Raw genomic sequence first — 18,285 nt, forward strand, 5'->3', positions numbered from 1 at the left:
TGCTTATTCAAAAGTGCTCATTTCTTTGAAGGAGGAAACACTTGGATGACAAGTTTTTGATCAGGCCTGATCTTGCATCCTCATACCAACAAAAACTAACTCTTATTTAATAGCTGTGGGGTATGTCTCAGTCAGTTGGTCATTCTGTATAGAATTAGTGAGTGTGCTTTATCTGGAGTTACTGTGTGGGAGCTCATATCCTTCCTGTGCAGATGAATTGCTTGGAGATCTATCCTTACATGCCAGTATTATTAATAGCCAAAACCTAGGTATGCTTAAAAGAAAATCTCAGACCCAGGATGCTGGAAGGGGAAGTTTCTGATGTACTGGCATTAAGAACTAGAGAAAGATGCCAGCAGGATAACTCTGCCGTAGCTTTTTGTGGTTTCATGCTCTATAGAAAAGCTTTGTGGTACAATTAGAAACTGCAGCTGCAGTAAGCAGCTGTGAAATGTGCTCATGGTAACATTGCTTATGCTCACCTATTTCACAGCCCCATGGCAGGGCCCATCCTCATGGGAGGCAGGACAAGGTGTGTTTGGCAAGTTTGGCTTTCCTTGCTGTGTGTATGCTGGTGTAAAGTACCATGTAAAGGAAGAATTCGTAAGAGTTATAAAGCATCGTGTACATCCTGGTGAAGCTTACAGTGATGTTGGGGAAGAAAGGATGCAAACCCAGATGGTTTTATGTTCATCTGGGGCTACTGTGTATTTCCATGGGCCCACAGGTTTGGTTGGTTTTAAATAAGCTCAGTGTGCACCCTTTCAAGAATCTGTACAGTCACAGAAATGGAAGGTAAGATGTGATGATGTGTTCCACAAATCACCAGGTGAGTTAGAAAATAAATGACTCCAGGGAAAGAACTGCTACAAAACTGACAGCAGGTTTCTGTTTTCCACCCTCCTCTACCACGTCTGCAGCACTGACAGTAATTCCTGGCCCTGGGAAAGTGGCCATAAAGAATATAGCAGTTTGCTAGAACTGAGCCAGCTCAGGGGAGAAGGGCAAAAGAAAATACAAAAATACAACTTTAAAATACTGATGTCCTTTTCCTTTGCAAGTTTTCTACCAACTTTTGTTTAAAAAAAAACAAAACAAAACATTAGCTAGTGAGATCCAGCAGCATCGACTCTTGTTGGCTCCTTATGACTTCTGTCTGTTATTATGAGTAGTAGTAAACTACTATTCAGTGACATGCAAACCAGAAAAATTAGGATAAACTATAACTATTTTTCTCTATGCTATTGTTTTACCAGGTAGTTATCTAGTGATGCGGAAGATGCAGCAGCTGAGTAGCTGATTTTATTTATAAATCAAATTAAATCAAATCTTACATGACTGTATATCTTCTCAATGGGTTTCATGTAGTTGTAACCCCCCAGCATCCTGTGCCCTCCCTCACATTCATTTTTTGCTGCATGTTTTCCCATCTGACTGTAGCTCTCTTTGTCTGCCAAAGCATCTGTGATGGTGCCCTACCCTGTCGCAGGGCCTTCAGCTACAATTGCAATGAAAACCACAAGTAATCACAAATAATGAGTTTTATTCGTGTCTGCCACTCTGAATACAAGGATTATACTTACCTATGTAACACACACATAAATGTATTTCTTAGAAAAGAGATAAAGTGGCTGCTTCAATTGTCCTGGAAACAGTGGAAAACCCTTTCACAAGGATCCTGAAAACTCTGCTAGAAATATGTTTGTTTCTTTGCACAGCATGAATAATGGCCTAAAACAACTGAGTTCAAGTATTTTCCCTGGTAGCATAAATGTATTTGTCAAACAGATTGTAAAAATACCACACAAAGAGGTATCTCCTAGTGTAAGAATAAGAAAGTAGGAAGTGAAGGTGCAGTGATATTTGCCCTCATGGACCCTTGTTCTCTCCTAGGATCATCCTGAAGTCAATACTTAATTTAACTTCCACAGTTCCTGTTTTCCCTGTTCTGTTTTTTCTGTCTTTCTGGCTAATGGGATTCTATAAGCGAATACAGGTCTGTATGTGGGGCTCTACTTGTCATCAATACACTTTTAATAGCATAAATAGTATGTCACCTTTGTAATTGAAAACATTAGTCACCAACAGTTCCAACGGGATCATTATTTTAAATGCCAGAATCTAGAAGTAGAAGTAGTAAAGCATGGAAGCTCAGGAGTTGTGAAGCTTATAGAAACTCTCAAAGAAATAGACTTAAATACCCTTTGTAAGCCCTAATTCCTTCACCTATAGAGAGCAGATAAGATATGGTGGTTTGATTCATCCTGCTTCTCCCCTCTTCTAGGACACTCCATGGAAACGATATTTCCAGTGTTCCTGAAGGTTCTTTCAACGACCTCGTATCCCTGTCCCATCTGTAAGTACTTCTGCCTGGGCTCATCTGTTTGACTGAGGGTTTCAGATTTATATAACAGTACATGTTATTCCAAATTAAAGGTTGTACAGCTTGTCTGGTTTTCCTGCTCACTTTCCGTATTCTGCTGTGGATGTTCATGGTGCATCTGTTCAAAGGAAATCAAAAAATGCTGGAATGTGTTGTTATTAGTTACCAAAATATTTTTCTTCAGGAAAACTAAGCGAGCAAATGTGACAGTTTTGTCCTCTGTGGGCTTTGTGTTTAAAGCTTTCTTTCAGTATTGTCTGTGTGAAATGCAGAGTGTGTTATGGTCTGAGAGTGAGACGGGAAACCTCCCACAAAGAGCAAATATTAAGCAAATGTGAATTCTTTGCTTAATAAGTGTCATATGTTTTGCATACTGGAATACTGTCAGCATATGAACTCCTTGATGAATCACTACTTCAGACATATATTTAATCATATAGAAATTGGTCATTTTACAGCATTAATACTTCATTCCATAATTAGCAGGAATCACTAGACATTTCAAGCTATTTCAGGAAATTACTATGGTATTCGTGGAGGTCCAGGATATTTTTTAACACAATTCAGTTGATGAAAGAACTGTAAAGACAAAGAGCTGAAATTCTTACAAAATAAACCTGAAGTGTAACATTTGGTGCCAAAAGAGTTGAACAGAAAATGGCTTTGCAGTGAGATGTGTGATAAGACTTTACATCATTAGACAGTAGATGTAAAGGAACAGTAATTTGGGGTAGCATGTTTCCTGATTACTGTGCTGAAGTAACCAGAGGCCGGGGTATGCCTAGGTAATTTTGTGAAGTGGCTGGTGCACAAGTTGATTCTGATGCTGCCCTCACGCACGTGACATGATGCTGATGTATACACGTCAAGACATACAGATATGTGTGCATTTAACATAGGTTTTTATTTCTCTCTCTGTTTCTCTCTTTGCAAGTGCAAACATGCCCTCCAGAGCACTCACCTGAACACACGGTTCAGTTCATATTTATGTATTTTCTGGATGTCCTCAGGCTGCTTATTTTATGTAATAGCTTTCTGCTTCCCTTTCCCCCTGGACAACAAAACATAAATGTATCTCAGGTTGGTAGGTACAGAAATCATGTGAGCAACTCAGGCAATTTTAACTGAGAAATCACCTTCTCTGTTTCAAGTTTATGCCATGGTATCCAAGTCAGAGAAAATACTTGTTCTGTACAAAATGTATTTCGTATTCACATTTCCCAGTGCAGTCAAGTAATTTTGTGTGTTGTTTTGGAATGCAAGGCTGAGCCGAAGCCCTGTACCTCCTCTTGGAAGCACAGTGACACCTTCCATACTGGGAATCTGGCTTCTGAGGGTATTTTTAGAACTCAAGAGATAAACATATCATGCCCCATTTGTTTGGATTTTCCTCAGAGTTTACTTTAAATGAAGTGCAGATACAGTTTTCCTGGGTAAACTGTTCACCTTAGGGAGTGATAAAAACCCCTTTGGCCCAATACAAGCAGTGCATCTCACTGTTTAGATATATGTGCTGCCAGAAATGTAAAATACACAAAGCTCAAATGAACAGTAATAAATAGGATCCATAAAATAAATAAGACCTGTCTGGGGTGTAATTTGCACAGTTGAGCAACTGAATTTTACAGTGCAATTGTGCTCTCCAATTTCTTAAAAAGGATCCTGAAACATTCAGCAACCACCATGGTTTTGATTTTCACATGCCAGAATAATCTGTGCTTATCCAAGCAAAGTCATACATAATTGAGAATAAATTCATTTTGAGCACCTCCTGATATACAGATCTTCAAGGAGGAAGTGTGCACTTGGGATAATGTTGAAAATTATACAAGGAATTGCTACTCATCAAACTCACAATGCAAGGGAGAGCAAAGTTTTATGTAAATACACAAGCTGTGTGGCTAGGAGTAAGGTAGGTGTGGTGGCTGGAGAAGGCTGACTCCCAAGGCAGTGAGCAGGGTCACCACCCTGGGCCTTCTGCAGCAGTACAGTTGGGGGCAAGGAAGAAGAAGTATCAATCAACCTTTAGAATTGCAAATAAATATTCATGTAGCATAGGCAAAACTCTGTCTTCATCAATTTTTTGTAATAGCTTTAAATTGGTCTGTAATTGGAAGAACACCACTGAGATCCAGATACTTCAATCGCTTTTTCCATAGCTGTTTAAAGCCTGCAAGGAAATTTCACCATATTTCATTTACATTAGAATTATAGAATGATAGAATAGTTAGGGTTGGAAAGGGATAGAATAGTTAGGGTTGGAAAGGACCTTAAGATCATCCAGTTCCAACCCCCCTGCCATGGGCACAGCCACCTCTCACTAAACCATGCACCCAAGGCTCTCTCCAACCTCACCTTGAACACTGCTGGGGATGGAGCATTCACAGCTTCCCTGGGCAACCCATTCCAGTGCCTCACAACCCTAACAGTAAAGAACTTCTTTCTTATCTCCAATCTAAACTTCCCTTGTTTAAGTTTTAACCCGTTACCCCTTGTCCTGTCACTACAGTCCCTAATGAAGAGTCCATCCCCAGCATCCCTATAGGCCCCCTTCAGATACTGGAAGGCTGCTATGAGGTCTCCATGCAACTTCTCTTCTCCAGGCTGAGCAGCCTCAGTGTTTTCAGCCTGTCTTCATACAGGAGATGCTCCAGTCCCTTGATCAGCCTCGTGGCCTCCTCAGGACTTGTTCCAACAGTTCCATGTCCTTTTTATGTTGAGGACACCAGAACTGCACACAATGCTCCAGGTGAGGTCTCACGAGAGCAGAATAAAGGGGCAGGATCACCTCCTTCGACCTGCTGGTCACTCTGCTTTTGATGCAGCCCAAGATATGGTTGGTTTCTGGGCTGCGAGCGCACACTGAAGCCAGCTCATGTTCATTTTCTGATGGACCAACACCTCCAAGTCCTTCTCTGCAGGGCTGCTCTGAATCTCTTCTCTGCCCAATCTGTAGCTGGGCCTGGGATTGCTCTGACCCAGGTGTAGGACCTTGCACTTGTCATGGTTAAACTTCATGAGATTGGCCTCAGCCCACCTCACAAGCATGTCAAGGTCCCTCTGGATGGCATTCCTTCCCTGAGCATATCAAACAAGCACCTTGTTGATTTTCATGTGCCTTAGCATGCCTTCCAGGAGAATCTGCTCCAAGATTTTGCCAGGCACAGAGGTGAGACTGACTGCTCTGTAATTCCCCAGGTCATCCATTTTCCCCTTCTTGAAAATGGGGGTTATATTTCCCTTTTTCCAGTCATCAGGAACTTCACCTGACTGCCACGATTTTTCAAATATGATGGCCAGCAGCTTAGCAACTTCATTTGCCAGCTCCTTCAGGACCCGCATATCGTTTTCATCAGGACCCATGGACCTGTGCATGTTCAGATTTTTAAGATGGTCTTAGACCAGATCCTCTCCTACAGTGGGCCCAAGGTCTTTATTCTCACAGTCCCTGCATCTGCCTTCCAAGACTTGGGTGGTGTGGTCAGAGCTTTTGCCAGTGAAGACTGAGGCAAAGAAGTCATTAAGAACCACAGCCTTCTCCAAATCCAGGGTAGCCAGTTCTCCCAGTAGGTTCCGGAGAGGGCCCACGTTGTCCCTAGTCTTCTGTCTTTTATTTGCAATGTAATTATAGAATCCTTTCCTGTTATCCTTAACATCCCTAGCCATGTTTAATTCTAACTGGGCCTTATCTTTCCTAACCTGGTCCCTAGCTTCCCAGACATCCCTGTACTCTTCCCGGGCCGCCTGTCCTTGATTCCACCTTTTATAAGCCTCTTTTTTCCCTTGAAGTTTCCTCAGCAGCTCCTTATCCATCCAAGGAGGTCTCCTGGCCCTCCTGCTGCACTTCCTTCTAGTTGGGATGCAACACTCCTGAGTTTGTAGCAGGTGATCCTTGAAGATCAACCAAGAGTCTTGGGCCCCCCTGCCCTCTAGGGCTATATCCCATGGAACCTTACTAAGCAGGTTTCTGAAGAGGCCAAAGTCTGCTCTCTTGAAGCCCAGGGCAGTGAGCTTGCTGCACGCTCTTCTCACTCTCCTGAGGATCTCGAACTTGACCATCTCATGATCACTGCAACCAAGGCTGCCCTGGAGCGCCACATTTCCAATGAGCCCTTTCCTGTTGGTGAGCACAAGGTCAAGCATGGCACCTCTCCTTGTCGACTCCTCTATCACTTGCAGAAGGAAGTTGTCTTCCACACAATCGAGGAACCTTCTGGATTGCTTGCCGGTCCGTACCGTCACTCCAACAGATGTCAGGGTGGTTGAAGTCACCCATAAGGACAAGGGCCTGTGAGTGTGAGGCTTTTCCTATCTGCCTATAGAGTGCTTCATCCACAGATTCCTCTTGATCAGGTGATCTGTAACAGATCCCCACAGTAATGTCTCCCATTGCTGTTCTCCCTTTAACCCTGACCCACAAGCTCTCTGTTAACTGCTCACCTGTCCCCAGACAGAGTTCGATACTCTCCAGCCTATCCCTAACATAAAGGGCAACTCCCCCTCCACGCCTGCCAGGCCTGTCTTTTCTAAAGAGCCTGTAACTTTCCATTCCAACACTCCAGTCATAGGAGCCATCCCACCATGTTTCTGTGATGCCTATAATGTCGTACCCCCATAGATGAGCACGCATCTCTAATTCCTCTTGTTTGTGCCCCATGCTACGGGCATTTGTATAGAGGCATCTGAGCTGAGCTCCAAATGAAGCTGGCTCATTGGCTGCAGCAGCCGGAATATCTCTACATTGGTCCAAGCATTTATTATAGGTGCTGACAACTGACTGGGTGTGTTGGGATGGAATGATGCCCCCCTCCCCCAACACATCTAGTTTAAAGCCTCCTTGACCAGTCTGGCACGCCTCCTACCAAAACTGATCAGCTCTACCAGCCCCCGCTAGGCCTGGCCTACTAACTTGGGTCCCATGTTCAAGACACCCAAACCCCTGACTATGACACCACCCTTTTAACCATTTATTAACCTGGCTAATCCTCCCAGCTTTTATTAGGTCCCCCCCTGTATCCTGGAGAATTGTTGAAAAGACTATCTGAGCTCCAGAGCCCCTAACCACCTCTCCCAGGGCTCTGTAGTCCTTCTCTGCGTTCTCCAGGCTGCTGCTCTATATATCCCTAGCACCCACATGTATCACCTGAAGTGGGTAATAGTCCATGGGGCTTACTAGAGCAGGCAGCATCTCTGCAACATCCCTGATCCATGCCCCAGGTAGGCAACACACCTCCCTTGAGAATGGGTCAGGCCGACAGACGAGTGCTTCTCTCCCTCTCAAAGCAGAGTCCCCTACTACTATGACCACCCGCTTTTTCCTGGCAGCACCAATAGTAATCTTCTTTACCAGTGATTCAGCTCATGGTGCGAGGGGTTTCCTCATGAGCCCCCTGCAGGACAGCAAAGCAGTTCTGGGTGGGGAGAACAGGATTTAAGAGGAAGCTCTTTGCTTTTAATTGTCCTCTTCCTCCCTTGTTTTTCTCGTTGCTGTTTCCCATCTTCGCGGGTTAACGGCCTCCTTCTTTCCTCCATGAGCTACAGGGGACGCTTGAAGCCCCTGCACAGTTTGGGCCTGAAGCAAGCATTCCTGCTTCCTCTCAGCTACCCTGACCTCTTGCAGTCTGTTAATAGCGTCCCGCAGCTCAGCCCCTGCTGCAGGAGCACCTGCACCAGGGAGCCCCGAGTGCAGCCGTGCCCACTGTGCACCTTTCCCTCACCAGAGCAGCGCAGGCACTCTCTGCACTCCGAGCTGTGCAGCGCAGCCTCCCCTCTCATCGGCTCTGTCTGGGTGCCTACGGTGGCCACCGCTGTGCCAGCCAGAGCAGAGCTCCCAGACCGGGCCGTGGCCATAAGGCGAGTGCTCACCATCCAGCTCGCACTGCCGCGCAAACTGCCTCGACCGGCCCGGTTCCCCGCGCTCCCTGGGGCAGGTTTTTACCCTCACAGGGCTGGTGCCGCTGCTCCTGGCCCCGCCCCCTGTGAGCCCCTGCTCGCCTCACTCCGTGCTCCAGGCTCCCTCGGTGGCTTTCGTCGCTCTGAGTTGAGGCTCCTGCACGCTGAGCTTGCCGCGCTCCGGTGCTGAAGGCGTCCTCTCTCGAGCTGCTCACCTCAGCAACTGACACTGTAAACATGTTGTCGTTGTTGTAATGTGACTGTTACAGCAAACTGTGTAGCTGATACACCTCGCTAAAGGCAGAGGGAGGTGTGTGTGGGGTGAACACAAACTGCTTCTGTTTACTATATATTACTTTATTTACTTGAATCACAGGATCATCTAAGCCATGACTTAACTTATTTAGTCCAAGGCAATGATAAAAATGTTACAGCTCTACAGAAGGACCACATATACTGATACTTAAAAAGAACCCAAAATCTATTGGGGTAGAAATGAGACCTCAGTGAGGTCAGTCTTTGCATTTGCTGTACTCACCATTCACTGGTGCACAAAGCTCTAGACCGACCCAGTTTCCCTAATGCTGCCCACACATAACCTGCCCCCTTGGTGCTCCAGGGACTGCCCAAAGAAGCCTTTGGGAATCGATGCTGTCAGCAGGTGTTCCTGTCAGATGTGGGGTTTATGAACAGCTCAGTTTAATAATCCTGTTGAATCAGCTCAACTTTCCTCAGATTTATGTTAGTTACCTATAAAAATAAGCTGTCCCCTCCTCTGTTTTTCCACATGATCATGGCTAGAGTTATTTTAATGGACTTTTATTCTAGGCTGCCTCAAAAAAAACCCAGTGTCTGAACAGAAATATCTGCACAACATTTTGAAAATGCTACTGGTGGTATTTCCTTACAGCACAGGATATTTTTGTCTTCTGGAAATGTTTTGCTATAATGGGCAAAGAAACAGAATATGTTAGAATTCATGAATGAAAATACAGTAATTCACTAGAAATAATTCCTAGAAATTAATAATAAAAAAACCAAAACCAAAACAACCCAAATCAAAATCACAAACAAAAGAACAGAAAGATACATGTGATCATTTCTGCAGTTGTACAACATTATGGTAATAATTTCTAGTGTCCATGGAGCAGCTTTGGAGTACTCTGTACATACTTGCAGCTCTGTGTGCAGCTCTGGTGTCCTCAACATAAGAAGGACATGGAGCTGTTGGAACAAGTCCAGAGGAGGCCATGAGGATGACCAGGGGCTGGAGCACCTCCTGTATGAAGATAGGCTGAGAAAGTTGGGGCTGTTCAGCCTGGAGAAGAGAAGCTGTGTGGAGACCTCAGAGCAGCTTCCAGTATCTGAAGGGGGCCTATAGGGATGCTGGGGAGGGACTCTTCATTAGGGACTGTAGTGATAGGACAAGGGGTGATGGGTTCAAAGTGAAACAGGGGAAGTTCAGGTTAGAGATAAGGAAGAAATTCTTCCTGTGAGGGTGCTGAGGCACTGGCACAGGGTGCCCAGAGAAGCTGTGGCTGCCCCATCCCTGGCAGTGTTCAAGGCCAGGTGGACACAGGGGCTTGGAGCAAGCTGCTCCAGTGGAAGGTGTCCCTGCCCATGGCAGGGGGTTGGAACTGGATAAGCTTTAAGGTCCTTTACAACCCAAACCAGTCTGGGATTCTATGATTTATTTCCAATGTAGTTTATAAAGATTAATTAGCACCGTTACTAGTTTTCTGTTGTCCTACCTCTTCCAGTTTATATATGGAAGCTGCTCAAAGCTAAAGTGAATGCCTTGGTCCAACTTTCACTGCTGTATTTTGTTTGACCTTGGCCAAGTGAGCAGGCTGATCACAGTTACAGGGTCAGAAAGTCAACTCAGTAGGTTTTTTTCCATCGTAAGCAATGGATTTACAGAAGGAATGGCTGGATATTTTTTAATAGTGTGCTGTAGTACACGTTTAATTTTGATGAATGAGCCCTAGACAGGGTTTGAACCTATGAACTCCCATTATGAATCTGTCTAGGGCACAGTGGGTTCATTAGTCACTAATAGAAATGTATCAACAAATTTACTGAGGTTTCTATCTTAATATCCTGTCTGATATAGTTTGGTTTTATTTGAAAGAAGCTTGAGTTTAAAATACTATCTTAAAAATAGTTTATAACGTGCAGATAGAAGTGAAGTCTCAAAATTCAGTTTAACATACTGGTTTATTTAGTATCTTTTCCCAGTGCTAGTCTTTATTCAGTTAAATTTCTTCCCATGGCAATTCAGGTGTTGTACAGCTAAAGCCTTACGTTTACTTCCATCAAAACAAATTCAGGCTTTCAACATGCATTTCTTCAAAAATTCAGAAATTCATTGTTAAACTTATTTTTCTGAAGTCTGAACTTTGTTGGGAATTGACTGATTGCCTGAAAAGACACTTTATTTAAGAGAAAAAATAGTATAAATGAGGCAAGGCAGCACCTAAACTTAAGGTTAAAAGGTTTGTTTTCCTTTGGATAGATCTCCATGACTCACTGTGTGAGTACATCTGCTTCAGCCATCTGACCTAACTCAAGTGATGAGTTAACCAGGAAATGTGTTTTCAAGCCATAAACAAACTTAGCAGACACCAGGTTGCAGTCTGTAAAACAGGGGTATCCTCTGTATATATGTTTCATCTGGTGAGGAGACAGTAACACAAGTCCTCAGATCCAATCTAAATTACACAATTCACTGCCAGAATATGCTAATGAAGGCCAAAGACTGAAGTAGAATAAGCCAATGTGATAAATGTGATGAAAGCAATATATCTGGAGGCATTGCTAAAGCACAACTGTTTGAAAAAGTCATTTATAGTTTGGAAAAAGTGATTTCTTGTTAGGTATTTATACAACCTCCTAAGTAATGATGGGAAGAAAGGAGAAGAGTGGGAATACTGGAAGAGATAAATCTACAATGCTTCCTGTACACTCCAAAGATCTTTCCCACATTTTGAAGTAAAACATTCCTGGAAAAGGGTAGAATAGAATGTGCCTGAGTGAGATCAGGGATGTTGTCTTTGTTTGCAAGCCAAAATAACTGCTGCTCATTGATTTACACTGCCAGGGCTCTGGGCACCAACCCTTTGCACTGTGACTGCAACCTCCGCTGGCTTTCCGAGTGGGTAAAGGCCGGGTACAAGGAGCCGGGGATAGCCCGCTGCAGCGGGCCCGATGCCATGGTGGACAGACTGCTGCTCACAACACCAACGCACCACTTCCAGTGCAAAGGTAGGAGCAAGCTGGAGGCTTTTCCTCAAATGCAGTGCTTTATTTCTGTACTTTTGGGAACTCTTTGGTTTCAAAGTGAGTTTGGGCATGCGTCAGGTTTGGCTTTTATCTTCTGAACCATCATGTTACGTTCAAGTTGCATTTTGTTCCACAAAGCGTAGTTAACATCAGTGCTGGAAGGAAACCCAGCAAACCTCAAAGAATTAGTGTTCCTGTTGCTGCACCAGATTATATAATGGCAAGTTAGAGTATAGGATGTTGTTAGAACTTATTTGAGCGAATAAATTGGTCTTGGCTTTGTACCTACACCCGAAAACTTTGGTAAAATTAGAGTTATTTTAAAAATGCAGAGCACTCTGGTTATTATGTACCTTTACTTGAAAACTGGGAAAATGAGAATTCTTCTGGAACAAGTATTTGCCAAATGTACGTTTGCATTTGAAGATCTGCGAACTGGCCTCATCAGCTCTGCAATAGAAACTGGGGGTTATGACAAATGTTTCATATCTGAATAGAGTACACATTCCTTCAGGAGAGGGGTGAGGGGCAGCTATGGGCGATTAGGGGTCCTTGTTGGTAAGAGTATGCTGCAGTAGAGAGCAGGTAGAGCAAGGACAAGGAGCACACTTTGTGGATAAAGTAAGTAGCTTACTACTTCATTAGGTAGGTTTGGATATACTTCTATATCCCAATATTACAGTAAGAATAGTACTAATGTTCTTCTTGTAAAGTAAGTTTTGGAGGTTCGCTCAGGTTACCAGCAAGTACATAGGGATGAAGCTGTATTTACAGTAGAAAAGGTATAGCAGAAAGGGTCTTAGAAATGGAAATGAGGGCATAAAGGCTGGTTTTATGTCTCTTGGAGTGCCATGCGCATTTGCTGTACTGCTCAGCAGTGTGATTTTATAGAGGCTAGGATTAAACTGCTGAACAAATGATTGTGTTAAGTTTAGTATGCAGGTTTCCAAGCCTGAGCTGCATTTTGTGTACTTTCAAATATATTTTTAATACCTGTAACCTTATAATTTAATTACTTTGAAATGTCAGTTTCAAAACTAGCAGAATTGTGACTATAATTTTGACAACTGCAGACTCTCAAATGTGAAGTACAACTATACTCTAAAATATTAAAAATACCAATGTGCTTGTTCACACAAACTGAAACAAAGAAAATGATCATATTTACATGCTAAATAGGGTCTGAAAATTAATCCAGGAAGAGAAGCTAGATGACTTCTTCATTCTGAAACTGTGCTAGATCAATAGTCACGCTTACTTTCTCTCAAGACTAAGCAATCAACTCTTAGGCAAGATATAAGTAAATACATGATCCAGACTATTAAAAACACTACTGTGTTTTTCGTGGTAATATTAGTTTTGTCCAGTAGAAAGCTGGAGAGCTGTCTCCCGTGCTGTCTAACTGCCTTACTTTAGCTGAATAGAAAAGGACAAAAAAGGTGTTGATTTGGAGGTCGTCTTTGAACTCTGGACAAGTTGCAGTATACTCCAAGGAACTCCAAGCCATAGAAAAATATTACTTTCTCTTATCACAATACACATATTTTGAAGAGAAATGCATGATTTGGTAGCCTGATGAAACTCACTTCCCATGTGCATGGTTAAGATCCAATGTGTTGTGCTATCCTGTCAGACATCAATGATGCTCTTTTATGGTAAAGCAAGAGGATTTATTACAGTGTCCAGGGCAGGTTTGCCTTCGGGCTGGAGCCATGAGCATGGCCTGTGACAGCGGAAGATTACGACTTCGTGTAGGGTGACAGTGTCCAAGGCTTTATCTGTCCTTCAGCCTCTGTAGATTCAGTCCTAGCTCAAGCAGTGTTAGCACAGAGCTCAGGGTGGGCTGAGCCCCCAGGCCCTAAAGCCTGAGCTGGGTACCTTGAGGTGCTTGTATAAACGTAGTGCTTAGGTGTCCTCTGTGACCTCCAGTAACTTTGACATTGAAACCAAGTGGAGTGTAACTTACTCTAGTTAAAATTTTGGGTTTAGCCTGTGACTGAGCACAAGGTTATGTGTCTCAGCAGAGCCAAGAAAATAGAAGTATGTAATGTGCAAGTCATGCACACTCAGCTCTGCTTTTTATTAAATTGCCCTCATAGTTATGCAGTAGAGGAAAGGAATGTGCTGGGCTGAGGGCATTTTGCTATATGGATTTATAAATCAAATCCACAAGGGCAAACTAAGGAACTACTTAACTGCTGGGAACTAACACTGTTCTTATTAGCTCCTGCATTGATTAGCTTTGATCTATGCCATAGGAATAAATGGGAAATGTATGTGTGTGTATTATGAAATAAATACATAATAGAACAATTTCTGGCTTAGTGACCTCTAAATCCAGAAGAGCAGCAGTGCTGCCTTCTCATGAGCTCTCTGAGGAGCTACCTTTGTATATTCTTCATATATTCTACTTTCAAGACAAAAGTAGCTCAGCTATGTCACATTCCACCCCCTGTCAGTGCCAGAAATTCAGATGTTAGTTCCTCTTGCTGTCCTAACTTCAAGTTAAAAACATGTATGGCATTTAGTTATACAGAAACAAAAAGACAGAAGAGGACAACATCAATCTCTTATTTCAGTGTTTGGATTTGTTACTTGTGTATTTTGTCCTCATTATTGCATAGTGCACTCTGCAGGCAGTGGCCCTGATAACACCACTGTCTGTAAAAGATAAGGACATATATTTACATTGCAGGTGCTTCTCAGCTGAGGCTCCTTGGTACCCATCTCTGTCACAGTTTTACCCAATGTTGATGCGTGCAATTATTCAGTTAATCATGATGGTTTCTATCTCATACAGGATGGTCCAAAACAAATCCTTAACTGGAAGGGATTTTTGGTAACCACCTAGAGCATCACGTTCTCTCTGATATCTAGGATAAACTTCTGTTCTTCACTTTTAGGATGTTCCACAATTTAGACCTTATCATCTATCATGCAATAACAGAAAATTTGTGCCCACTTCTGATTGGGACAGGACCATTTTTAAGTTATTTTAAGGTGCATTTCCTTAAAAATAAAATTAATTTAGAATCTTTACTGAATGATGAAATTTAAGTCCTTTAAAAGTGGTAGGTTTCATTTTTTGTGTGTAAAAGCCTTTAACTCAATGTTATTTGAAATGTAGCCATTTCAAAATCACTGTTTCTTTAAGTATAGCTGTCTAAATTAGTTTTCTGTAAAATCTTAACCATAACATATGGATTGTCCTGGTACCCCAAATGTACTTAGCTTTGTGTTGGTCTGTTTGTTTACCTGCTCAGCCACAAACATCACTACTTCTCTGAAAGGGCTCTGTTTAAAAAAGTGGTTTAAATGGTTTAAATATAGCCATGTGTATTTACCTGCAGCCGTTTACATCTTTTCATATTTGCCTATGTGCTGATAATCAAACTTCTGGGCAGAAAAGGAGGAAAATAAGTTTTGGCCTCTGTTAAAATTAAGGATGGTAGAACATTTGCACTTAAATATTTCTATAAGCCTCTAACTAAACCTTTCTTATGCATGTTTTCTTTTTCTGCTGTTGCATCTGCACTTTCATTCTTGTTATCAGCCATAGAAATGTCACGTTATAGTTCCCTAGGGGTTTCTATTGCAGAATTTCCAGCACTGAGAGAAGGAAAAATTGCTGAAAGCAATTTTGTATATATATTATTTATATATATATTTGTATTTATATAAGCCCACTCTCTGGAGATTCCCAGCATGTTTTTTCAGAGCTGATGTTTGCATGTCCAGGAGAATATCAGCATCATTGAGGCTTGCCTAGCACTTTATTTAGTACTTGGAAGCTCTCTGAACCCTGGGAATCCCATGCTGTTGTGTAAAGTTGCACCCACAGCACATGAGTTTGTGCCAGCGCAGGGTGAATACTGCATTAGGAAAGAATGCATGCGTGAGATGGGAACTATTCATTTTGTAATCCAGTTGTCTATTAATACTCCTGTGTTTTGCCTTTCCAGAGCCGGTGGATATCAATGTTGTGTCCAAGTGTAACCCCTGCCTCTCCAACCCATGTAAGAACAATGGGACGTGCAACAATGATCCACTGGAGATTTATCAATGCACTTGCCCTTTTGGCTTCAAGGTATGACTACAGATGAACTACATGAAAAGCAGTCAAGTGTTCCCCACCCCTTCTGTTATCTTAGTTGTTGTACCACGAGAAGTCAATTTTATAGGCACCTGAGCTCAAAAGATCCCTTAACCATGCAGGTTGCGTGTGATCATTCGACTGTGCTCTGCTACAGATTTATCCTGTACAACTGGGGAGGCATTTCTTTGTGCTGTGACTACACAGATATTGAAGTTGAGCAACTTGCTGTAGTTGCCTCTGCTTTGGGCTATGTGGTTGGACCAGAGGATCTCCAGAGGGCACTTCTAACCTCGGGCATTCTCTGATTTTATCTTCATTTTAATTTCTTTCTTTTGTCAGCAGCAAGTTAACCATTTCATATGCTGCCAGGTCAAAGAAGAGGCAGTTCAGATGAGAATTAAGGGCCAGTTTGGTCCATGGTGACAGAAAGCTGATACCTGCTATGCATCTTGCACAACCTGATTAGCAGAAAGATAACTGGTCAGACACAACCACTAGCTCAGCTGTCCCTTGACTTCTGAGTAGTAATGTCCATAGAGTGATGTGCAAATCACAAAAGAAATCTGGTAGATGAGCAGTGTGAGCATTCAGGGTCAGCTTCTTTAGAGCACATTTGAAAATCAGAAAATCATGTCATTGTGTAATACAGGTTCTTCAGTAGTGACATGTAACTGCCATTGTTAACGCTGCATCATGAGAGCTTGAGGCTACCAAAACTTTGTTTCAGAGTTGATATAACTGGAAACCTAGCTCAGTAGTCAGTAGCTGAAGGATTAAGTATAAGTAATAAATGAGGCATATGATATGTTCACAGCCTGGCGGAGATTGGATGTTATGGCCAAAGAAGTAGGTTGCATCCTGGAGACTGTGATTCTATTTGCCGCATTGCATCTTTCTTACAGAGTCTTGGTCAGTTGAAGCAGATGCTCATAATACACAGAGGAATAAGAATTATAGGGGGGAAAAAAAGAAGGGTAAAACCAGACATACATGTGGGAAGTAAGCACAAATATCCATCTTACATTTCAGGTAGGATTTAGGAATCAGTTGGTTCTGATGAAATTGCCATTTCCTTTCTCTGTTTGCCCAGGATACATCCCAAATGGTAACAGAGTAATTGTGGTGGAAATGGGAAGATGTAAAGTGTGTTTCCTGTCTTTCACCCCAGTGCCCCCACACCCAGTACTCAGAAAAACAGCTGTTGTCCTAAATAACTGAAAAAGCCATTGGAAATGCCCTGTAATTAAAAATCCTTCTCCTCATTGGCATATCAGCAGCAACTTTTCTAGGATCTTAAAAGATTTCTACATTGTCAGAAATTCATTTAACTGAAACTAACTGCTTGGTAATAGTCTTTGCAGTGAGGGACTATGGCAGTTTCTCTCTTCAGGTTAATAGAAGAACTGTCATTTTAATTTGATGGTAACGTAAACTAGGTTGAATGCTTCAGGTGTGACTTAGGTGGTTGTGAGGGTAACTGGAAAAATAAACGCTTTCAAAACCAGCAGGAAATGCATAAATCTTTGTGTGAGTCTTACTCTGTAAGGCACATATTGAGGTATCTAGGTTATTCAAACTAGAATTTTGTTGGTTATGAGCATTTTTTTGTCCTTAGTTTTGTTTCTTTGTTTTGTTTTTTACAGTATTTCTGTATTAGGAAATGCACTCATATAGATGCATTTATACTGCTAGAAGACTTGTTTACAAAGGGAGGATTTATTAACAAGAAGAATCCTCTGGTTATATTAGCAATCACTTTCCTGTGTGCATTAGACCTCAGTATGCATCCTTTTGCTTTGGTTTCGATAAACTCTTGAAGTTACTCAGTTTAAACATCTCATTGAGCATCCAGCTTTTCTCCTCTCTCACACTTTCTCAGGTAACATTCAGTGTGTGACTGTAAAGCCTAAAACCACTTGTGAGCTTGTAAGCACCAAGCTGTCATCCAAGCATGGCAAAGAGCAAACAGAGCCAGACATGGCACTTAGAGCAGAGTTGAAAAATACTGACTGGGTAACAGTACCGGGGGAATTGGGGGAAATTTAATAAACAAAAAAGAACTGCGTGTCTTTAGCACAGGTTTTTGAATAAAAATGAACTATGACAAGTCCAAATGCAAACCATATGAAAGGAGCACTCTATCTGCCATGCAGTTCTCCACCAGAGATTCATTGCTAATTCAATAACAATACCTTGCTTCCTTCTCACCGGCCAGCACCAAACAGCTCTATCCATCTGGAAGCTATTTCCCAGACCTTGATAAATTGCCCTAAATCTGCCCTCTCAGCATTTGTTTTTCCTTGTTTGATGTAGATTTTGAAAAAAATCCTGTGTGGAAGAGTGCATCAATAAAGGGGAAAAACCCACCCAGTTTCCAAATGTAAGCTCATTCAAATGAGCTGACGGCTTGCTAAAGCTCCCTGGAAAGGGAAGTTAGTTACAGACTGCTTTGTGGGCTCCCCGTGCTCATGCTAGCCTTCAGGGAAAAAAACGTAGGCCAACTAGCAGAAGGGCACCTGAATTACCAGTTGCCAGTCTGATGCCTGATGGAATCAGGAACTTCTACCAGTACTTCTACTCTTCATCAGGGACTTTATTGATGGGACAAGGGGTGATGGGATCAAACTGAAAC

At 42.5% G+C, this 18,285-nt stretch overlaps 1 protein-coding gene across 3 annotated transcripts in view; it reads left to right on the top strand.

Moving 5' to 3' along the window:
* SLIT3 (slit guidance ligand 3) overlaps positions 1-18,285 on the top strand; it is a 520,423-nt gene that overhangs the window by 429,190 nt on the left and 72,948 nt on the right. For all 3 annotated transcript variants that reach the window (XM_061348428.1, XM_061348427.1, XM_061348429.1), the window contains exons 25-27: positions 2,285-2,356; positions 11,376-11,539; positions 15,520-15,644. In XM_061348428.1, the coding sequence (XP_061204412.1) occupies positions 2,285-2,356; positions 11,376-11,539; positions 15,520-15,644 (361 nt within the window). The remainder of the gene's footprint in view (positions 1-2,284; positions 2,357-11,375; positions 11,540-15,519; positions 15,645-18,285) is intronic.

This window comes from Neopsephotus bourkii, unplaced genomic scaffold (assembly GCF_033783945.1).
Source record: "Neopsephotus bourkii isolate Nb327-2 ecotype Australia unplaced genomic scaffold, CSIRO-AGI_Nbou_v1 NB_357, whole genome shotgun sequence".
Lineage (NCBI taxonomy): Eukaryota > Metazoa > Chordata > Aves > Psittaciformes > Psittacidae > Neopsephotus > Neopsephotus bourkii.